The sequence below is a fragment of the Zophobas morio genome, unplaced genomic scaffold (genome assembly GCF_036711695.1).
Source record: "Zophobas morio isolate AGI-343-1 ecotype UQ-CSIRO unplaced genomic scaffold, CSIRO_AGI_Zmor_V1 ptg000046l, whole genome shotgun sequence".
NCBI lineage: Eukaryota > Metazoa > Arthropoda > Insecta > Coleoptera > Tenebrionidae > Zophobas > Zophobas morio.
In genome coordinates, this window is record NW_026972151.1 from 6,743,153 (window position 1) to 6,767,198 (window position 24,046).

Below are 24,046 nucleotides of genomic sequence, written 5' to 3' on the forward strand. Positions count from 1 at the left end.
AACCGGTTGTTTCATTGATATAAAAATAACACTTATAATTTGACGAATAACCTGCTTTCTTTTTGAAACACTTTGTCTACATGGTTTTTTGTTAAGATACTTTCATCGGAAACTGACTTCATGGTATTTTTTTAAGAAATAATCGTAATTTGGGGTTGTTTAGTTTTGATAAAGGAATATCTCATACAATTCGAAACAATATTCTTGTTAACCTGTCGTCTTCTGGATGTTGAAGAAAGATTCTGCGAGCAGACTTTGTGACTTTACATTAGTAGAATTCTTCAGCTTAGCGCGTTTAATTGAAAGCGATAACATATCAATAGATTAAACAAATTGTTTGAAATTGGAACTAAGAAAAATAAATGTGACAAATTAAAAAATATAACAATGATAAAAATTTGGATACCTTACTTACCTTTTTTCAGAACACTCTGCAAAATACATATTGTTACGTTGATCGGTGAATAAAATCGGCGTGGGTAAAACTCAACAATATATTTCTTAATAACTGGAATTACACGAATAACTATTACAGCGATTATATACAGAATAACTCCTGGGTTCACTGGACTGGACTTGCTGACTGGACTCACTGACTGAATAATAATCGTTCACGAAGGCGGCCTCTGTTTAAACACATACTTCGGCGAACGAGGTCTTTCTCGAATTAATATCCGCGACTTCCGCTCCCAGGATTTTAAAACGTCGCTGAGCCGATAATTTCAAGCAGGATGCGGCCTAGTTATTCAAAATACCAATGAACGGAATATCTCCAGTTCGGATTAGGATGTCTTACTGGTTTTTCCACGTAAGAATTCTACCGAAATGTCCTGGTGTTTTTGAGTAGCGGTACAATTTGAAACTTTTGCAAAAAATTGTCTAAATATGCATTTAATTGGTAAATGTGCAATAAAATTGAAAAATATGCAAAATATGCATATGTATGCTATTGTTTTAAAAAAATTTTTAGGCAAAACACCTCTTTGTTTTTAATCAAGGAAACTAAAAATAAACAAAAATCTAGATGTTTTTCGACAAAACAAAATGATCTAGCTATGTTTTATTTTGCCTAATTGCCTATTTTGACTTTTAAAAGCCTAAATCGTGGTTTTTCGCCTATTTTGTCATAAAATCAAATTTATCTAGCCTAAACGTTTTTTTAAATTGTAATAAATTTGGTTTTTACACATCTGCTGCTTTCTAAAATGTAAATTTTAGTTTCATGGCTAAAGTGCTATAAACTACAACAATCGTTTTTCCTGTGTATTGTGTGTGGGACAAAATTCGGATTTACCTGCCGTAAAATTTATATTACTACACCATTAAAGAAATATCTTCATTTATGGCTGTCGGTGGCCCAGGAAAATCGTATTTACTGACTACAAACCAACTTGAATGGACAGCTAGTAATACAATGGCAAGATCCGTGAACCAAGCTGTAGGTAAGATATGTATATCATTCAAGAAACTTATTTTAATAATATTGTAAATTTAATGCTACATATTTAAGTTAAAGGCAACACTTTTATTTTAGGTATTTTGTGGCCAACAGGTGAGTAAAATTAAGTACGAAAAGGTCAAGCAATAATTAATAATGCCGAAGTAGCTCTCAACAATGCCCAAAGAAAAGTTGGCAGGATGCAACACCAAACAAAACGCACTCTAAAATAATTGTAGAATGCAGTTCAAGATTTCCGAGTAATTTTACACTCAAAATAGATCTGTTAGTACTACCAAAAATTACACAATTCGTGTTAGAAGACAACGAAATCTATCTTCCGGTGAGGCCGACTTGCATCAACAGGATCCAGTCTTCCAAAAAAGGGTGCAACTGATGTATTACTAGGCGCGGGAGAATATAAAAAGTATGATCCCAAAAATAGAAGATCAGCAAACTGCAAAATTGGGGAAAATCGAAGAGACGCAAGCATCGCGACAAATCCTCAGTAATGAAAAATTATGCGAAGAAAACCACGAAAAAACATTCCAGCGAAACAGAACAATCAAAACTAAGAGAATAGAAAATCTGATGCCAAGTACCTGGATTGGCTGCAAAATGGGACGTATACCACGAGAGAAACCAACCAGTTACCACGGTTATACGAAGAAGTGAAATTATTTAATCAAACTCGGGCAGTCAAAGTGAGAACAAGATATTCCATGCTCATGAAAACAGTTCGCGTCATGCCGATACAAAAAACATAAGTTGGACAATAGTCGTGGAAAAAAACCAAGCAAATTCTAATACACACACAAGAAGACGTGTTCAAGACATAAGTACGTAAGTACACAACGAAAAAAGAAGAAGGTAAATAAAAAGCCGAACAAACTGTCAATTTTATGTCTATTATAGACAAAGATGGAGAATTTCGTGTAAGTGAAAGACTGAAACAATGGCTTCTTGCGTACACTCAAGAGTTCCAAAAATTTTAACAAATAAGAATCACCGGATCAAATAAATTAGTTTGGACGCTCATCAAACCAAGTTATACATATAAAGAGAACCGAGCTGGATGCACCAGCAAAAGAAAATTTGAATTCTGAATGGGAAAAATACTCTCAAGTTTCTAATACTCAAATGTATCAATCGTCTTCTAAGACTAACTACAGAACAATTGAAGAGGTAATTTCCAGCATCAAAGAAAGCAAAGTCAAGACAAAAAATTGGAAAAACCGGTCGCCCAGAAAACAATTCAAATCAGGGGAAGTACATAGAGAAAAAAACAAAATCCATTGACACTTAGAAGAAGAAGAACACTACCGGTTAGAGCCAGATGGCAGCAAATTTGGGTCCACCAAAAATACATAAACGATAAACACTAAATAAAGAACCCGTGGTCCAGACTCAAGATATCATTGAAAAATTGGAAGAAGAAAACAAAACAGTCTGATATGAAGAAACAACACTGCGAAGAATACATCTGCGTGACACGAACAAAAAACAACGAACCAGACCATGACATCAGGAGAAGGGTGTCCACATGATGCCCGTTTACAACGAATTTTGAGTACCTTATGAGTCTACCGATAAACCTCGCTGCCTTCCAAATGCAACCCGTCAACAAGGTCTATTCACCCTCTGTGTTCCTCGAGAGATCCAAGATATATAGATCCTAAACTGAAAGAATAATAAATTTTATAATAATTCCCTATTTTGTAATTGTGTAACTTTGAAGCTATGTGTTCTAATAATGTATTTTTGTTTTTTAAAACTGTTACATTTATTTAATGTAAATTTAAGATTTTAACGAAAAAACCAAGTCACATAACAAAGTACATTACAGCGGACTGAATAAATGGCCAAAAAAACTACATGTGCATACAAATGTATACAAATTAAAGTTCTTTTCCGCCTTATGGTCAATTAAATCCCAATATGTTTATTTCTGTGCGAATAAGAAGATGAACGATTTTTACTTTTGTAAGGACAGTGTTCGCATTTGTACCATTTAGCTTCAGTTTCATCCAAATGGCGGTAATTTATATGGCACTTTAAAATGGCATTTAATTTCGCCTTAAATGGACAATAAACACATTGATACCACTTAACGTTTTCCTCATTCAAATGTCTAAAAATCATATGACTTTTTAAATTCCACGCATATTTAGTTTTAAATGGGCATTGTTCACATTGGTGCCAATTAATTTTTTCTTCGTCTAGATGTTTTGTAATTGCGTGTTTCTTTAGATGATGTTCATATTTCGTTTTGAAAGAGCACTCATCGCATTTGTACATTTTAATTTCAGTTTCATCCAAATGGCGGTGATTTATATGGCATTTTAAAGTAGCATTGGATTTCGTCTTACATGGACAATGAACACATTGATACCACTTAACGTAGTCTTCATCCAAATGTTTAAAAACCATATGATTTTTTAAATCAGACGCCCCTTTAGTTTTAAATGGGCATTGTTTACATTCGTGCCAGTTAATTTTTTCTTCGTCTAGATGCTTTCTAATTGCGTGTATCTTTAGATAATGTTTATGTGTAGTTTTGAAACGACACTCATTGCATTTATACCATCTAACGTCTTCGTCATTCAAGTGACGTCTTTTTACATGGCTAACTAAATCACGTTTTGTTTTGGCCTTGAATGGACATTTTTTGCACTTGTGCCATTCAACATCTTGTTCATCTAAATGAGTTCGATTTATGTGTATTTTTAAATGTGATTTCCATCTACATTTAAATGGACACTTTTCGCATGCATATCGCTTGTTCATCTCGTGTTTTGTCATAATATGAGATTTTAAAGTACCTTTGAGTTTAGCTTTGTAGGAACATTGCACACAGTAGTGCCAACTTGTTTCGTCAGTTCGCTTGAAATTGAAACTGTATGTGTCATTTTGTGACGGAGAAGTCACACTTTGAAGATTTTCTTTCTTTTTCGTGCACGCTGAAATATGCTGTATCCACTTTAACGAGAAATTTGTTTCAAAGTCGCATTTTTCGCAAACATAGGTTTGTATGCGGAAGTCCTCACTTAATAAATCGTCTCTAGATTCCTTCTTAAGCCCATGATATTTAATAATGTGTTCTTTGAACAAAACTGTTAGTTCCGTCTTAAAATCGCAATTTTTACAAAAATAAGCTTCAATTTTGGCGTTGTCGCAAGTAAATTTTTCCAGAGGGAAACGGTGTCGTCTCACGTGGTTGATCATAAGGAAAACAGCGGTTGTAAAATAGGGGCATAATTTACATCTGTGAACATTTTTCCATGAAGACTTCCCACGTGTTGCGAACGTTTCACCAGGGCCGCCGTAAGCGGGGGTGCAAGGCGTGCACCGCACGCGGGCGCTGCCAAAGGGGGGCGGCAAATTGGCAAGCAAAGCAGCACTTTTCAAAATTCTCACAATAATAAAAAAATCTACCAATCAAAAAAAGGGTTTATTGGGACTTTGGGAAAAAGCAAAGAAAGAAATATTGTTTAGGTGATCTGGTCATCGATAAATCAATAAACATCTATTTTTTATAGTACATAGTGAACAAACTTGTAGATCGGTAAAGCATAAAGGAATAAGTTTCGAGAATTGCGGGTGTTGTTTGTCGGAACGTGAACGAGGATGTTAGCAATGAATTAAATTATTTTAGTGATTAACAGACAGGTGTGGAAAGAATATTACTTCAAAAATTAGTTGGTATCCGAACTGGCAAATGCAACGTAGTTGTTATTTGCACTTGCAGTTTGGAGTTTGCACTGTTCGGAGAAACAGACGATAATTTTATTTTATTTACCTATACGGTATCACATTTGCAAAATCTTTGATGATTTGCTGGAAATATATGAAGATACTTCTTCATGGCATTGTACCATAACACATGAAGCTTATTTATTAGCTTTAAACATGCAAAACTATAAATTTATTTGTTCAAAGATAGTTTGATTTGATATTTTGAATCAAATCAACATCTTAACCAAAATGATGCAGAATACTAACATCAACATCAAAGTATGTATCAATTTCCTTAAAGATGTAATAAGTTACTGTACCAAATATCGTTCAGATGAAAGTTTTGCTAAAATTATAACTGAAGCAGACAAACTTGCCTATGAAATTAATGTTGAACCATTTTTTTCGCCAATCCAAACCGTGCGTCCAAGAAGAAAACCGCAACATTTTGATTGCGAGCAGAATGGCGAAGTTGTCGTGGATCCAAAAATTAATTTTAAAATATTTTTTTTTACCGAAATCTGGTCAAAACTTTGTGTTCTTTAAATAATAGATTTGAGGAACTAAACACATATGATAATGTATTTAAATTTTTTAATAATTTGTTTTAAATCCTCAGAAGAAGACATGTTACATTTAAAACTTACAGTTGATTTCCTTGGTGACCGACATTGGCGTATTTAATAAGATTAAAGTTTTAAAATTGCACTCTTCAGCTAAACCGTTAGAAGATCCTATCAAATTTTACGTATTTGTGTGAAAACAATTTAATCTCAAGTTTTCCGATACATCAATAGCATTAAGAATTTTGCTTACACCACCATTTTCGGTTGCATCTAGCCAGCGATCTTTTCAAAACTGAAAATAAATTACCTCAGATCAACTATGAATCAAGGCAGGCTAAGTAACTTGTCTATTGTTACAATTGAACATGAACTGTTAAGACAATTTGAACATAAAAAAATAGTTGCAGAATTTACCAGTATGAAATCTAGAAACATTAATTTGGTTTAGTAAAAAAAAATATTTGATTATATTATTTGTATGCTTTAAGTTTTTTTTTTTCGTTTCTTTTTTCTGAATTCAGTTATATGATATGGATACATATATATGTATTTATGTTTTTTATTAGCAAAATAGATTTGTGTTCGATAAAGGTATTTGTTTGTTCATTTGATACGAAATAAATTTTAATTTTAACGTGTTAAAGACTGGCCCTTAATTTTCCACTTATTTTAACACAATTTTTACTTAAAAAAATCCTATCATCTATATTGAAGAGGGGCGCCAAATTCAAACTTGCACTCGGGCGCCAAAAGTCCTAGCGGCGGCCCTGCGTTTCACAGTATTCCAGAGCTGACATTTTGGCAACCTAAAACCATTTTATCACACTATAGAAGAAAACTGACCGTCTTCTTACCCAAATCTCGTTCGAAGACAGTTAAAGAGTATTAAAAATTAAAAACAACATTGACGCACGTATCCCCACAAATTAAAACCGCCAATATCTCTCATTGACAATTAAAACCCTCTGGTACATAACCCTAAAATTCAATTACCCACAGAACAGTGGACATATAGTGGCAAACATGGAAAAACAAACAGGTAGGTTCATTGGCACACGTGGATGTCGAAAAGGCTAATATAAACACACACACACCATAATATTATGAGTTAATTACAAATGTACCATCTTCTGTGTGAAACTGGAGATTATGATGTCATAAAGTCAAGTTTTGTGGTTTTCACAAAAACACAAACGTAACAACCTCTTTGGAGCACTTTTAAAACCGAAACCATCGCTAGAAGGTCTGTCTCTTTGACCGTTCAAGTAATGCAGAATACTCAGGAATAATAAGGTAACAGTCTTACGTCGAAAATGATATTTCGATTTTTTTAATAACAAAAGTACCTAGTCCACTGAGGATAAATGATGAAGTGCATGAAACTTGTCTCCACAGAAATGACACCGAGTAACTTATGACGTCATCAATACGCGAAATTTAAATACGTACATACAATAGTATTTGTCTTTACCTTTCCAATAGTTCGATAAAATGGCGGACGATTTGGCAGTTACATTAATTAAGTTCAATATTTATAAGTTGTTACTTAATCAGGTATGAAAATCATTGAGCCCAAGGATAGGCATCAATCTTAGCATTAAAATAAAAAAACTTTAAAGAGGTTAAATGATTTATTAGTAGGTACTGCTACACGTATTCCGGTACACATTACCCTCTTCGGGCAGAAGAGAAACTCTTGTACCGAAACACGTGTAGCAGTGCCTATTAATAAATCATTTAAACTCTAAAGTTTTTTACTTTAATAAGTATTAAGATTAATATGGAGTTTAAACAAGTAACAAACATCAATACAAATTAAAAAAATAAGGATAGGTATATAAATAAATCGTCGACTACCGATAATATACAACGAATGAAAGAGGTGAATAGCTCCAACTGGTTACCCCAAAGTGGGAAGAATAGTTTAAACTATTCTGGAACCTCAAGTTTATAAACATAACAATGGGGTTAGCAACCTTAGCCGAAGTGACTGCCTACCTCCCTTTTTACACCTTACGTCATACCACACCTCAACGAGCGAAGTCTGCCAAATAGCAACATCCCTATGCTCTCGTAATGCCGGTCACGTCTGTTCGGGTACCCTACTTACGAAACCGAAACTAAAATATAGCAAAAGTCATAACAGGCTACAACACTAATAACAAGAAAACTTGTTACGTTGCACTCCATTCTGCCCGAAGATTGCGTAACTCACGAATCCGCTCACACAAATCGTATTGCCAACCGCAACTGACGCTCGGTGACACCAACCGGAAGAACTCTCGTTACCGTCACCCGGAGCCTAAATATAGCACTTGAAGATTTCTATGCTTTTTAAGGAATTTGTGAATGATATATTATATCAGGAGTAATTTTATCCATCGACCTGTTTTAATATTGCCCAAACAACACGGAAAAATTATTTACAAAGGTACAATTTTAAAATGTCGGACGAGAAGTTATAAAATGTGAATAATAACTTAGGAAAAATCATCCCGACGTTACTATAATCAAGAAGTGAAACCTAAATAAGTGGATTTCTGCGGCGTGTTTCTAAAATAACACATGTATCATTGCCATCAACTTGAGTTAGATATATATCTCTTACTCTTATTATGCTACGTGTCCCAAAGGAATTCGAAAATCGAAGCAATATATCGGACCTCTTTCATGTGATAAAATTGCACTGCGAATGTATTCGTTGCAACTGTGCGATCGACAGACTTAAATTGTGCGGGTGTAAATTTACATCTCTTGTTAATCGAAATGTTGCCTACATTTCGGAAAGTAACTCAGACTACACTTAAGATTTGAAAACAAATACTTAGTTAATTAATTATTCTGTATTTCCTAATTATACTCGCGGAGGCTGTGCGGAGTTTGCATTATGTTAAAATTCAACACAATTCAACAAATGGGGTTTTCCTGGGTTTGTTTCCTTCTCTTAGTGTGAAATTTCATTTTCAAATCAGGACACCACAGTGTAATACTTTTGTCTATAAGCTTCACAGTTTCTTTTAGAACAAAGATCACAAGAAGTCTGGGTCCAGCTAAACTAGTCTTCGTACCACAGGAGTCTCTGACTACCTCCAGGTTACGTAGAACTCCGAAAATTCCATTATGAAGTATGGGGTAAATATTGTAGACTTCTTGACGCCGAACAGCTAGGCAACCAAAGGTGCGCCTGGTACGCTGGTACCGCCAATCGCAGCGTACCACCACAGTATAGATGTCAATCAGTAAATACAACTCGCTATTTTTACTAACCCGTTTTCATGGGTGGTCGTTTGTCTTGTTACCGTATGAGAGCGAGCAACGCAAGGTACCTCTCTTTCTTACACATTGGGACATTCAACTGCCGTACTTTGGTTATCTAGTGACTTTAATGTGAAATATTTGAAATTGGGCAGTTTAGTTGCATTGGTTTTAATGATTTAAAGCTGATTTTCAGGTGTAATTATTGCAGTTAAGTGTAATTTTCACAGAGACATTTTAAAAAGCGTTGTTCATGTTTTCATAGGACAATTGTTTACTGTTTAATTTTTTTGTAAAAAATTAAATGTACTTATATTAGCGTTTTCTAATAACGTTGAATTTTACAACCATTTACAGCCATCATGAAAAAGAAATTAATGAAACGTAAAATCGTAATCAGAGAAGCAGGCCACATCTAAATTTCAACACGGCATCTCTGTTTTGGGGCGTTTAATTAATTATTTATTATAATAGACTGTGTGGTTTCCAAGATCAACTAGTTACAAATGTTATTGTTATTACTATTGTCTGCGTAGTTTTCTTTTAAGGTACTTACGTCTGGAACTGACTCATGGTGTGCTTTTTAAGAAGTGATCATAACTTACGTTTATCCAGTTTTAACAAAGGAATATCTCACACAATTCGAAACAATATTCTTGTTAAGCTGTCATCTTCTGGATATTGGAGAAAGATTCTGCGAGCAGACTTTGTGACTTCACATTAGTAGAATTCTTCAGTTTAATTTTGCGAAGACTTGTCCCAATATGCTGAATTATCCAGAAATGTTTTCACCGGCGACGTGAACAACAAAATTAATTCATATTGTACATACTTTACTTCGCGCGGTTAATTGAAAGCAATAATTAGATTAAACCAATTGTTTGAAACTGAAACTAATAAAAATAAATGTGACAAGTTCAAAAATACATATAATAATGATAAAAATTTGGATACCTTACTTACCTTTTTCCAGCACACTGTGCAAAATACATATTGTTACGTTGATCGGTGAACACAATCGGCGTGGGTAAAACTCAACAATTTATTTCTTAATAACTCGAATTACACGACCAATTATTACAGCGATTAATTAAAGAATAAATACGTGGTTCACTCGACTCGACTTGCTGACTGGACTCGCTGACTGAATAATAATCGTTCCCGAAGGCGGCCTATGTTTAAACCCACACTTCGACGATAGAGGTTTTTCTCGAATTAGGTATTCGCGACTTCCGCTTCCAGGCTTTTCGAACGTCGCTGAGCCGCGTCACCAATGATGAGTCACCCATCATTGCCGTCCATCCTAAAAAGTTCTCGACGGTCCATAGGCGTCGGACCTGGGTGGTCTATGGGTTTATTTCGTAAGAATATTGAGAATTTTTATCTAATTAACACTAGTTCAGGGTTCTTTTTTATCCAGCCGTGACATTTGTAAATTCTTTTGGCATTTTGGATTTGAAGTTCACTTGCCATGCAGCACCAAAATAAGGACTGACAAAATTAAGAATGAAACGACTAAATGACAAAATGAGTAGCTGCTAGAAAGATGCTACCTGAAGAGTTACATAACGGACAATTAAGATAAATTTAAGCAGGATACGGCCTATTCAATATACCAATAAATGGAATGTCTCCAGTTCGGATTAGGATGTCTTAATTACTGGTTGTTCTAAGCAAGAATTCTACCGAAATGTCCTGGTATTTTTAAGTTGAGGTACAATTTGAAAAGTTTATCCTCATTTATCGCTGTCGGTTGCCCAGTTAATTTTCATGAACCTACGTTCTTATTTTACAGGAATCACTATTTCCGAGTGATTTTACACTCAAAATAGAACTTTTAGTATTACCAAAAATTACACAATCTGTGTTAGAAGACATCGAAATCTATCTTCCGGTGAGGCCGACTTGCATCAAGACGATCCAGTCTTCCAAAAAAGGGTGCAACTGATGTATTACTAGGCGCGGGAGAATATAAAACTATGATCCCAAAAATAGAAGATCAGCAATCTGCAAAATTGGGGAAAATCGAAGAGACGCCAGCATCGCGACAAATCCTCAGTAATGAAAAATTAATGAAAAGAAAACCACGAAAAAAACATTCCAGCGAAACAAAAACATCGAAACAAAGAGAACAGAAAATCTGATGCCAAAGACCTGGATTGGCTGCAAAATGGGACGTATAAAAAGAGAGAAACCAACCAGTTACCGCGGTTGTCCGCAGAAGTGAAATTATTTAATCAAACTCGGTCAGTCAAAGTGAGAACAAGATATTCCTTACTCATGAAAACAGTTCGCGTCATGCCGATACAAAAAACATAAGTTGGACAATAGTTGAGGAAAGAAACCAAGTAAATTCTAATACACATACAAGAAGACGTGTTTAAGACATAAGACTTAAGTACACTACGGAAAAAGAAGGTAAATAAAAAGCCGAACAAACTGTCAATTTTATGTCTATTATAGACAAACATGGAGAACTTCGTGTAAGTGAAAGACTGAAACAATGACTTTTTGCGTACACTCAAGAGTTCCAATAATTTTACCAAATAAGGATCATGTTGGAGCGACACCTAGTGTCGGCCGTGCGAGGCTCGCTCGTGTAGTCGCCTTCACGAGACGGCTATATTGCGCAGAGCGACACAGCGCCACTTGAAGACGCCATATTTTTAGACTCTTCTGGTACGACCGTCCGCGTGGCTACCAGCGCGACTATGTTACGCTCGTCGAATATTCTCTTGTAATGTGCCATAATGTAATATACGTTAGTAACCGATTCCGTGGTGTTTTCATTTCCGCCAACAGGTTATGGGCCCAGAGCGCGAATAAACGGAATCGCGTATATTCGAAGGTACTGAAGTGTGTGCACGTGTTGTGTTAAAGTACGCCGTCAAGATGAACGCCGGAAATTCGTCGCGCATCGAGTTGCTGCGGAAGGACAACTTCGATACGTGGAAATTACAAATGCAGGCGGTGCTGATCAAAGGCGACCTGTGGGAGTACGTGAGCGGTACTTGCGTCAAGCCTGAGGCAACAGCGACGAACGCGGCGGCCATTGCTGAATGGGTCAAGAACGACAGCAAGGCGAGGTCGGATATTGTGCTCTCGATCAGTCCGACAGAACTGAAGCAAATAAAGAATTGCGACACGTCCAGAAGCATGTGGCTACGCCTGGAGGAGATCTACCAGTCGAAGGGGCCTGCGAGAAAAGCGACACTCTTGAAACGCTTGATCTTATGCAAAATGGACGATGGGGGCGACGTGCGCGAGCATCTGCGCGAGTTCTTCGACTCCGTGGATAAACTGAACGACATGGACGTCGACATCAATCCGGATCTCCTGGCCATCTCACTAATTTACAGCCTACCCGCGAGTTTCGAGGTTTTTAGATGTGCGATCGAATCGCGAGATGATTTACCGTCGCCGGAAGCGCTGCGCATTAAGGTCGTGGAAGAGAGCGACGCGCGCAAGAACTGCGCACGCGGCGGAAGCGGCACGTCCGGCGCCATGGTCGCCAACAAAAATGGCGGTTGGCGGGATAACAAAAATGGCGGTTGGCGGGATAACAAAAATGGCGGCTGGCGGGAAAACAAGGAGAGAGCGGAAGCTGGCGGAAGTCCCAACGGAAGACGGAACAACGGGGGCTCCAAACTTCGCTGCTTCAAATGCGGGCGACTAGGGCACAAGGCATCAGAGTGCCGGAGCAAGGAAAGGAGCGCGAAACACGCAAGGAACGTATGTTTGCGAATGAGTGAGCGCGAAGAAACCGCCAAACCAAGCTCGGACTGGTGCCTGGACAGTGGGGCCTCAGCGCATTTGTGCAATGATGGGGGCCAATTCACGAAGATCGATAGATCGAAAACAGGTATTTGGAACCTCGCGAACGAATCGTCTACCGCGACATTGGGTGTTGGTACGGTGCAGTTCGCGGCTCGCGTGTTAGGCGAAACAGCAAACGTTTCGTTGAGTGAGACTCTGCATGTGCCCGATCTGAGGACCAATCTAATGTCCGTGAGCAAAATCACGGACCGCGGACTCGAGGTTAGTTTTCGGCGCGACGAAGCGGTGGTAGTGGATCCAGACGGCAACGTGCTGTTGTGTGCGGAACGAATAGGAGACCTATACTACGTGAGCGGACACAAGCATGATGCGCGCTCGGCTTGTGGTGAGGACAAAATTCCGCTCGAACTGTTGCACAAGCGATCGGGACACGCGAACGCGAGGGACCTCGTCGAGGCCATACGAAATAATCGAGTGAGCGGCGTCCAGCTGAAGGATTGTGCGGAGGCGGTTAAGTGCGACATCTGCATCCAGGGGAAGTTGTCCAGGTCCCCCTTCCCAAAGTGCTCTAACCGGCGCACAGAGCAGCTACTGGACCTGGTGCACACCGACGTGTGCGGGCCGATGAGGACGCCATCTCTCGGAGGCGCGAAGCACTTCGTAGAGTTCATCGACGACAAGTCCAGATGGTGCGAGACTCGATTCCTGAAATCGAAAGACGAGGTGTTCCAGGCCACGACGGAGTACTTGGCTCTCGTCGAGAACCAGACGGGGAAAACCGTCAAGTGCTTACAGTCGGACAACGGCGGCGAGTACACAAGCCGCGACTTCGACCGGTTCCTCAAGGCGCGAGGAATTACGAGGAGGCTGACGGCGCCGTACAATCCGGAGCAAAACGGCACCGCGGAACGGAAGAACCGCACGCTCCTAGACACGGCCAGGTGTCTCTTGATTGACGCCGGGTTACCGGACTCGTTCTGGGCGGAGGCGGTTAACACTGCCAATTACCTGCGAAATCGCCTGCCCACCAGATGCCTGGGTGGTGGAACCCCGTACGAGGCATGGACCGGTAAGAAACCCGACATCTCCAATTTCAGAGCTTTCGGTAGCAGGGTATACTACCTAGACAGGCGACCGGGGAAAGGGAAGTTCGACCCGCGAGGAGAAGAAGGCGTTTTCTTGGGTTATGCCGACGAATCCAAGGCATACCGAATCTGGTCACCAGTAAAAAGGACCGTACTGATAAACCGCGACGTCGTGTTCGTAGAGGACGACAAGGAACGGCGTCACGTCGACAATCCTGCTCAGACCCAACAGAGCAGAGAGACTTCGCCGGAGGTTCGGCGTTCGGTCGAGATCGTGCACCCTCCTCCAGCTGGTGGAGCGCCGCCGGCGACGGTCAACGACCCGCGGAACGTCATCGAGGTCGAGGTCGAGGTCCATCGCCCCGCCGACGTCCCAGACGGCGTCTACGCCGACGGTGAATCGAAGGATAGGTCGGAGCGGGACGTGACGACTGCTGAAGAAGATGACGAGCGCGACATCATCGACGATGACAACAATGCGGATCGTGCGAGGGCTCCAGGTCGCCCGAGAATTGTAAGAACAGGTCGACGTGGCCGACCCAGGAAGCAATTTCGGTCGGTGCCGAATCCCGGTGCCAACATCGTCGATGCCATCGAACAAAGCTTCGTATCCGAGGTTGCAATGAAAAAGGCGCTGAGCGGTCCCGATGCAGACGAATGGCGACGGGCCATAGTGGCTGAGCTAACGTCCATCATCAAGAACGACACTTTCGCTTTGGTGGAGCGTCCACAGCGAGACAAGGTGGTGGGGAGTCGCATCGTCCTCAGAAACAAGTACAAATCGGACGGAACCTTTGAGAGAAGGAAGGCTAGATTAGTCGCCCAGGGCTTCAGCCAACAACCAGGTATACACTTTACCGAGACATTTGCTCCTGTTGCTCGTTTCAGCTCCGCCCGCCACGACATGGCAATTAAGCAGTTTGATGTCGAAACTGCGTATCTGAACGGCGAGCTGAACGAGGAAGTATTCATGGAACCGCCGAAGGAGCTTCAGATGGCCCTTGGCAGCATCATCGACAACGAGACCGACAGCTCGATTGTAGCGAAGGCCACCAGTCTGCTCCAGGAGTTGCTTGCTCAAGAAATCGCTCTACGGCCTACGACAGGCCGGTAGGAACTGGTACACAAAGTTGGACTCGACTCTGAAAGGGCTCGGCGCAATCCCGACGGCCTCAGATCCGTGTTTGTTTCGCCTAAAATCAGGGCGGGACGTGGTGTTAATCGCGATCTATGTGGACGACATATTGATCGCGTCCCGCAACCGAAAGAAGATCGCCGAAATAGGAAGAGAGTTGGCCCAACGATTCGAAATTAAGGCCCTGGGAGATGTAAAGCACTGTTTGGGCGTGGAGTTTCAGAGAGAGGACGGCCGGGTAACGATGCATCAGCGAGGGTACATAAAGGACGTACTTTCGCGATTCGGCATGTCTGACTGCAAGCCGGTCGCAACGCCGATCGATCTAGGGACGAAGCTAGAGAAAAACATCGACCAGAGTCAAGAGGATCTCGCGCTCCCGTACCGCGAGCTCGTGGGGGCGCTCATTTACTTATCATCGACTACGAGGCCCGACATCGCCTTCGCTGTGAGTCGTCTGGGGCAGTTTAACAACTGCTATGGCCCAGAGCACTGGAGGGCAGCCAAAAGAGTTCTGCGATACCTGAAGGGGACGATGAACGTGGGGCTCGCATTCGGAGCGGACGATGGGCCAATCAGGGCATTCGCCGACGCCGACTGGGGAGCGAGCACTGAGGACCGGAGATCGTACACCGGTTATGTATTCCTTTTGAACGGTGGGCCTTTGTCGTGGGAAGCGAAGAAGCAACGGACGGTTGCATTATCCACAACGGAGGCGGAGTACATGGCCCTGTCGGAGTGCGTCAAGGAGGGTCTGTACTTGCAGAGGTTTCTCCGGGAGCTGGGGTTTGACGACCTAGCTAACTTGGTCATTCATTGCGACAACCGAAGTTGCCTGCAGCTTGCTGAAAATCCCACCTTCCACGGGAGAAGCAAACACATAGACATCCGCCATCATTTCGTGCGCGATGTTCTCAAGAACGGAGAAGTCAGGGTTAGTTATGTGCCCACAGACGATCAAGTTGCGGACTTCTTAACTAAAGGACTGTCAAAGCCGAAGCATGTGAGGTGCGCGAAGTCGTGCGGACTTGACGTTGTTGATTAGTGGACATTTTTACACGACCGTCACCTCGAGGGGAAGTGTTGGAGCGACACCTAGTGTCGGCCGTGCGAGGCTCGCTCGTGTAGTCGCCTTCACGAGACGGCTATATTGCGCAGAGCGACACAGCGCCACTTGAAGACGCCATATTTTTAGACTCTTCTGGTACGACCGTCCGCGTGGCTACCAGCGCGACTATGTTACGCTCGTCGAATATTCTCCTGTAATGTGCCATAATGTAATATACGTTAGTAACCGATTCTGTGATGTTTTCATTTCCGCCAACAGATCACCTGATCAAATTAATTAGTTTGGACGCTCATCAAACCAAATCATACATATAAAGAGAACCGAGCTAGATTCACTAGTAAATATCACAAGAAAATTTGAATTCTGAATGGGAAAAATACTGTCAAGTTTCTAATACAAAAATATGTCAATTGTCTTAGATACAAAGCACAAACTGCAGAACAATTGAAGGGACAATTTCCAGGATTAAAGAAAGAAAAGTCAAGCCAGAAAATTGGAAAAACCGCTCGACCAGAAACCAGTTCAAATCGGGAGAGAACATAGAGACCAAAACAAAATCCACTGACATTTAGAAGAACAGCAACACTACCGGTTAGAGCCAGATACTCTAGTCCGATGTCGGCAAATTTGGCTCCACCAAAAATACATAAACTATTAACAATAAATAAAGAACACCTGGTCCAGACTCAAGATATCATTGAAGGCTTGGAAGAAGGAAAAAAGCAGCCTGATCTGAAGACACAACACCTTAAGAGTCCACCAATCAACCTTGCTGCGTTCTTAATGCAACCTGCCAACAAGGTCCATTCACCCTCTGTGTTCCTCGAGAGACCCAAGATATTTAGATCCTAAATTGAAACAATAATAAATTTTATGATAATTCCTTATTTTGTAATTGCGTAACAAACTTTGCATCTATGTGTTCTACTAATGTAATTTTATTTTTTAAAACTGTTACATTTATTTAATGTAACAAAAATAGAATTTTAATTTATGATCTTAATGAAAAAACCACGTCACATAACATAGTACATTGTAGACGACTGAATAAATGGTTAAAAAAAGTAGTGGCTAAACAAACAACATATGTATACAAATTAAAATTCCTTTCTGGTTTATGATTAACTAAATCCCAATATGTTTCTTTCTGTGCGAATAAAAAGATGAGTGATTTTTAGTATTGTAATCGCAGTGTTCGCATTTGTACCATTTAGCTTCAGTTTCATCCAAATGGCGGCTATTTATATGGCACTTTAATGTAGGATTGAATTTCGTCTTAAATGGATAATGAACACATTGATACCACTTAACGTTTTCTTCATCCAAATGTCTCAAAATCGTATGCCTTTTTAAATCCGACGCATATTTAGTTTTATATGAGCATTTTTCACATTCGTGCCAGTTAATTTTTTCTTGGTCTAGATGTTTTGTAACTGCGGCTCTCTCTAAACAAACTTTATACTTAGTTTTGAAACGACACTCATGGCATTTGTACCATTTAATTTCAGTTTCATCCAAATGGCGATGATTTATATGGCACTTTAAAATAGCATTGGATTTCGCCTTATATGGACAATAATGACACTGATGCCACTTAACGTTTTCTTCATCCAAATGTCTAAAAACAATATGCCTTTTTGAATCCCACGCACATTTACTTTTAAATGGGCATTGTTCACATTCGTGCCAGTTAATTTTTTCTTCGTCTAGATGTTTTCTAATTGCGTGTTTCTTTAGATCACTTTTAGCTTTAGTTTTAAAAAGACACTCATTGCATTTATACCATCTAACGTCTTCATCGTTCAAGTGACGTCTTTTTACATGACTCGTTAAATTACTTTTTGCTTTGGCCTTGAATACACACTTGTTGCACTTGTGCCATTCAACATCATGTTCATCTAAGTGAATTCGATTTATGTGTATTTTTAAAAGTGATTTCCATCTACATTTAAATGGACAGTTTTCGCATGCATATCGCTTGTTCATCTCGTGTTTTCTCATAATATGAGATTTTAAAGTACCTTTGAGTTTAGCTTTGTAGGAACATTGCACACAGTAATACCAACTTGTTTCGTCAGTTCGCTTGAAATCGAAACTGTATGTGTCATTCTGTGACGAAGAAGTCACACTTTGAGGATTTTCTTTATTTCTCGTGCATGTTAAAGTATGCTGAAGCCACTTCAACGAGAGATTTGTTTCAAAGTCGCATTTTTCGCAGATGTAATTTTGTATGTGGAAGTCCTCACTTAATAAAGCGTCTCTAGATTCTCTCTTACGCCCATGATATTTATTAATGTGTTCTTTGAACAAAACTGTTAGCTCCGTCTTAAAATCGCAATCTTTACAGTAATAAGCTTCAATTTTGGCGTTGTCGCAAGTAAATTTTCCACGAGAAAACGGTGTCGTCTCACGTGGTTGATCATAAGGGTAAGGACAGTTGTAAAATAGGGGCATAATTTACATTTGTGAACATTTTTCCATGAAGACTTCCCACATGTTCCGAACGTTTCACAGTATTCCAGAGCTGACATTTTGGCAACCTAAAACCATTTCATCACGCCATGGAAGAGAAGTGGCCGTCTTCTTACCCAAATCTCGTTCGAAGACAGTTAAAAAAGAGTTAAAAATTAAAAACAACATTGACGCACCTAACCCCACAAACTAAAACCGCCAATATCTGTCATTGACAATTAAAACCCTCTGGTACATAACCTTAAACTTCGATTACCCACAGAACAGTTGACATATAGGGGCAAACATGGAAAAACAAATAGGTAGGCTCATTCCCGCACGTGCATGTCGAAAAGGCTAATATAAACACACACACACACACCATAATATTATGGTTTCCACAAAAACACAAACGTAACGACCTTTTTGGAGCACTCTTAAAACCAGTACAGAGGAATAATAAGGTAACAGTCTTACGTCGAAAATGATATTTCGATTTTTTGAATAACAAAAGTACTTGCCTAGTTCACTGCAGGATAAATGATGAAGTGCATGAATATTTTCGTTACACCTAAAAGGAAGTAAAATACGTTGATTTTCCTGCAGAAGTAATTACAAAAGTTGTAAATCAAAGTTTGTAGAACTGAAAGAAAAATTTGAATAACGCTGTCTCCATTGGAATGACACCGAGTAACTCATGACGTCATCAACACGCGAAATTTAATATGCGTACATATAGAATTTGTTATTGTAATCCCAATCTTTACCTTTCCAAAAGCTCGACAAAATGGCGGACGATTTGGCAGTTACATTATTTAAGTTCAGTATTTATAAGTTGTTAACGAGGTGTGAAAATCATCAAACCCAAATATAGGTATCAATCTTAACATTAAAATAAAAAAAACTTTAAAGAGGTTAAATGATTTATTAGTATGTGTTCCGGTACACAGGTACACAGTTCCTTCATCGTGCAGAAGAGAAAATCTTGTACCGAAACACGTGTAGCACTGCCTGCTAATAAATTGTTTACACTCTATTTTTTTTTATCTTAATAAGTATTAAGATTAATATGGAGTTTAAACAAGTAACAAACATCAATACAATTTAAAAAAATAAGGATAGGTACACAGATAAGTCGTCGAATAGCAATAATATGCAACGATTGAAAGAGGTGAATAGCTCTAACTGGTTTCTCCCAAGGTGGGAAGAACAGTCTGAGAGATAGCAACTGATTAACTTTTGAAATCACAGTACTCACAAAAATCCATGGATGACATCTTGTGAATCTGCAAACCAATTAATGCCCTTTCAAGCAACTATACTGGAACCTCAAATTTATAAACATAACAATGGGGTTAGGATCGTTAGCCGAAGTGACTACCCATCTCACTTTTTACACCTTACGTCATACCACAACTCATCGAGCGAAATCCGCCACATGCAGATGATAACATCCCTATCGTCTCGTAATATCGGCCACATCTGTCCGGGTACTCTACTTACGAAACGGGAAGTAAAATATAAAAAAAGTCACAAAACAGACTCCAATACTTATAACAAGAAAACTTGTAACGATGCACCACTGAAGCTCGGTGACATGAAAATAAGAAACAGAAAGAGCTTTGGCATCAACCGATTTTCTCTGTCTCGCTTCTCAACCCTTCCGCCTTCAGGTACCAACCGGAAGAACTCCAGTTACCGTCACCCGCAGCCTAAATATAGCACATGAATATTTCTACCCATTTTAAGGAGTTTGTGAATAAATGACTATTATATCGCTAATAATTTTTTTCATCGGCCTGGTTTAATATACTCCAATCAACATCGAAAACTTATTTACAAACGTACAATTTTAAAATGTCGGACGAGAAGTTATAAAATGTGAATAATAACTTAGGAAAAATCATCCTCACGTTAGATGTCGTTACTAGAATAAAGAAGTAAAACACAAATAAGTGGATTTCTGCGGCGTGTTTATAAATTAACATTTGTATCATCGCAATCAATTTGAGTTAGAACTGTATATCTCTTACTCCTATTATATATTTAGTTAATACATTATCTTATATTTACAAATTACACTCGCAATTATTCAAAACTGGATGTTATTGAGGAGGTTGCGACGAAATCCCGGTGGGACGGTGGGTAACGGTCCGGAATTTCGCCTATAACGCATGGGGCGGCGTTCCTCAGTGCCAAGCCTTGGGGCGACTAGTGCGGCTGAAATAGAAACACGTCTGGTCGACCTTGTGCGGACACCCTCACGCCTTCGGAAGTGGTGCCTTAGGTCGGAAGCAGCGGTCGCGGACGCTCGGACGCGGGTATACGGTGGGGTCGGACGTGTTTCACCTCGGCTCCGTCGATTTCCAAAGTGTGAATTTGTGATTCGGGTCTGATTTTGATAAAATGGTCTTAATCGTTGGGGCACGTCTCAAGGGTCACGTGAGTGTTTTCCTTTTCGTTCCCGGCCTTTTAGTTCTCGAGATATCGAGTTTTAAAGGTGCAGAAGCACGGGACACTCCGAGAATTAATTAGGTCGAGTTTTTCAATCTGTGCCCTATATGGGTATTAAAAAACGCGGCACGTGACACGGATTGTCGCTGTGATTTTCGTTTTTCTATCCTACGGACGGTTTCCGAGAAATTGATTTTTGAATTGACAAAAGTTCGGGAAAATTTTCGTATAACTAAAAATCACCGTGTTGGAGTATATCAGGCGATAACAGTGATAAAAATTATCTTTTTTTTTTGCTACTTCGTACTTTATTAATAACATTGAGTACATTTAAAGAATTCTACACTAATAGCGCCCTCTTGAAGATATTGTCCTTCCGGGAATTTTTGTTCCTCCATGTGCGGCATCCCTACGGGTTTCCCGGGGTGCAGACGTCTTCCTGGGACTCTTCGTTGGTTCGGGATCTATCGCCTGGGTTAGGTTTTCATTTTTTTTTTGTTGCCCTTTTAGGGAAAGCGTTCACAGAGCGAGCGTCTGTAATTAAAAAATATTATTAATTTAAATATTCTTCCCTTGTTTCTGGACGTCGTGAAAGACAGCGGCGCCGGAAATCTATTATCAAGGGAAGTATACGTGTTGTCATCAGTTTTCTCACGCTGTGCTAGGCGAGGTTCAATTTGACATCCTCACAAAAAATCAGCGTCGCGATGCCGATGTTATCCGGATTCGGGAGGAGGCTAGGTGTTCGAAAATAACATTCCCAGCATTTCGATTTGCAATTTTTGCAAAACTCGGCTATTACTGGTTCGATTTGAACGGAAAAAGTTTTAAAGTGGTCGATACGCACCTGCTAATATCTTCGGGCCGTTCAAATCGGAGCCGGCCTTGAAACCTGTCAGTACCGCGACGTTTCGTTGGAAAGGGTTTTTTTTCCTGGTTCTGCTTTCATACAATAACCAAAAGTCCCACCGCCATCTGGGGAGGTTCTGCCAGGCCACATAAACCTGACGGAAGAGATATTGCCCTCTACCTCCTTTAAATGTGGGTGTGACAAAACCTTCAAACACGCCACCAGCCTCAAACATCATAGACAGACCGGATGTTCTGATGACTTAGGTACCCCTTTAGTCAACGATACACCTGATTTTAAGTACCCTAGCTCATTTTGCGGTAAAGTATATCGATCCATGCAAGGGTTGTGTAGACACAAGAAGGAGTGCCACAAACTTGTCGAACAGCCACAGATCGGGAAGGAGGAGCACTCGTGTGCTTGCTCTTGTGGAAGGAACATATCCGAGCCTGAGACAGCATATGCGGAAGGCCCATCCCGATTTATATCACGCTTCGGTGGCCGGCGAAATCGCAACCGCAAACGATTCGAGGGCGTTATTGAAAGGAATAATTCTCTTTTAACTGAAAGCCAATTGGACGCCCGTATTGCTACCGAGGGCGTAATTACAAATGACAATGCTTCTTTATTAGAGACCCAGACTGACGACGCTACTCTTACTACGCTCCTAACCCCGACTGAAAAAGATTTTGATCCTCTGCGATTACGGCTTCCCTATGTTGCATGCAAGCACCGGGAGAATCTTCTGTATGTTTCGTGGAGAAAGTCGAAGCTGCTCCCTATAGTATTCCAGTAGGTCGTAAAAGAGACTGTGTGCCGTGTGGCGGGAGATTCTTCACATTATCTTCCCTATGGGTCCACGAGAGATCCGAAAATCCGGAATTATTCGTTCAGGAACACGAAAACTATCCAGCCGCGGTCACCCTAGAAGAGATGGCCGAATACGAAATTAAACATGGTAGCAACGGAAGAATAAGATCAAGTTCAGGAGAAGTCTCACGACGTATAAGGTAATTATAAACATGCTGAAAAGCAATTTATCGGCTAAACCAGCTGAGCCGCTGCCCGGATCAGAACCAATTCCTCTACTGCCTTCTTCCGTTGTCCCTAACGACATAATTTCTTCTCCTCGCCCCGCCCCTGTCACGCATGCCGAGAATACTATCGAGAAACAAATGATAAGTATACACGATCTGCCCTTCGTTGCACCCTATACTACCGAGGTGGTCGTGAGATCGTACAGTCCAGGCTTATACGGGTCGCAGATCGCCGGACCTTCAAACATTATGGCTCCACTTGTCCAGAAGCATCCCCGCAAAAATTGTATATCTACATTAGGGTCGGAGGAACCGGACTACGGTGGAGAGCGTTTTGTGGCTACGCGGATGTTAATCAGTAGGTGTGGGTTTCCTCCTCCACATTCGATGAGAACGGTTGCAACCAACATTCCATCATGGATAATTCTTTTTCCTCTCGACCTGCTCTTCATCTGTCTCCTCCTGTTCGAATAAGTGGTGCTTCTACATCAGATACTCAACCACAACCTGAACAACTTTTTACCCCGGTGGCGATTGTAAGATCACATGTTGAATCAATTTTCTCGAACCTCCATAAAATAAAATTACGATACCCTCTACAACAATGGCTGCGAACGATCAACAACACCGATCTCAATGCCTGGGGAGATGTCATAGAGGAAATACTTCTGCTAATATTTCTACTAGAAGAGAGGGCTAAAAAACGTAAACACGCTCCGGGTAAGTCGTCTTTAAGAACTTCTTTCAATAGAACTCAAAAGCGCACGGTGGAGTACAAGAGGGTTCAGGACATCTATAGGACGGGGAACCTTTGGACAGTCCAGATATCTATCCTGAGATGTCGGCAGTCGATGAGCACCCCTATCATACGAAATCTTCCAGCATCTGGGTAGAATTTTCTCCTATAACACCCGGAATGGATGGCCTCGCTCGGCTCCGGGTCGGGACGGGGTAACCATGACCAAGATCGCACGTTGAAGCAAGTACTCTTTAATCTCATTCTAGTCAGGAGGTACCAAACCATTGAATGGAAGGAGATGAAGACGCTATTAAATCCTAACCCGAGGAAAAACAGGGAAAACACTCGAAATGGCGTCCAATGTCAATTGGTTCCACGGTGCAACGCCTCCTACACCGCCTCTTGGCCAACGGACTTTCAACCGCGGTGTGTCTTGATAATAATCAAAGGGGCTT

At 40.5% G+C, this 24,046-nt stretch overlaps 2 protein-coding genes across 2 annotated transcripts; both read right to left on the reverse strand.

Annotated features, from left to right (window-relative positions):
• Positions 1-3,364: 3,364 nt before the first annotated feature.
• Positions 3,365-5,845, reverse strand: LOC135142175 (zinc finger Y-chromosomal protein 2-like). The gene is made up of 3 exons (XM_064073845.1): positions 5,821-5,845; positions 4,261-4,869; positions 3,365-4,137 (listed from the first exon to the last, which is right to left on the reverse strand). The coding sequence occupies exons 1-3, from the start codon at positions 5,843-5,845 to the stop codon at positions 3,365-3,367; spliced, it is 1,407 nt and encodes a 468-aa protein (XP_063929915.1).
• Positions 5,846-17,185: 11,340 nt separating this feature from the next.
• Positions 17,186-18,514, reverse strand: LOC135142176 (zinc finger protein 711-like). The gene is made up of 2 exons (XM_064073847.1): positions 18,082-18,514; positions 17,186-17,958 (listed from the first exon to the last, which is right to left on the reverse strand). The coding sequence occupies exons 1-2, from the start codon at positions 18,512-18,514 to the stop codon at positions 17,186-17,188; spliced, it is 1,206 nt and encodes a 401-aa protein (XP_063929917.1).
• Positions 18,515-24,046: the final 5,532 nt, after the last annotated feature.

Excerpts from the sequence above, each read along its gene's own strand:
- LOC135142175 (XM_064073845.1), bottom strand. The coding sequence starts at position 5,845 with ATGTCGGTCACCAAGGAAATCAACT. Across the intron at positions 4,870-5,820 it reads GGTCACCAAGGAAATCAACT|ATTTTTTTATTATTGTGAGA; the intron begins GTAAGTTTTAAA and ends TTTGATTGGTAG. Across the intron at positions 4,138-4,260 it reads CTACAAAGCTAAACTCAAAG|ATGAACAAGATGTTGAATGG; the intron begins GTACTTTAAAAT and ends GAACTCATTTAG.
- LOC135142176 (XM_064073847.1), bottom strand. The coding sequence starts at position 18,514 with ATGCCCCTATTTTACAACTGTCCTTACCCTTATGATCAACCACGTGAG. Across the intron at positions 17,959-18,081 it reads CTACAAAGCTAAACTCAAAG|ATGAACATGATGTTGAATGG; the intron begins GTACTTTAAAAT and ends GAATTCACTTAG.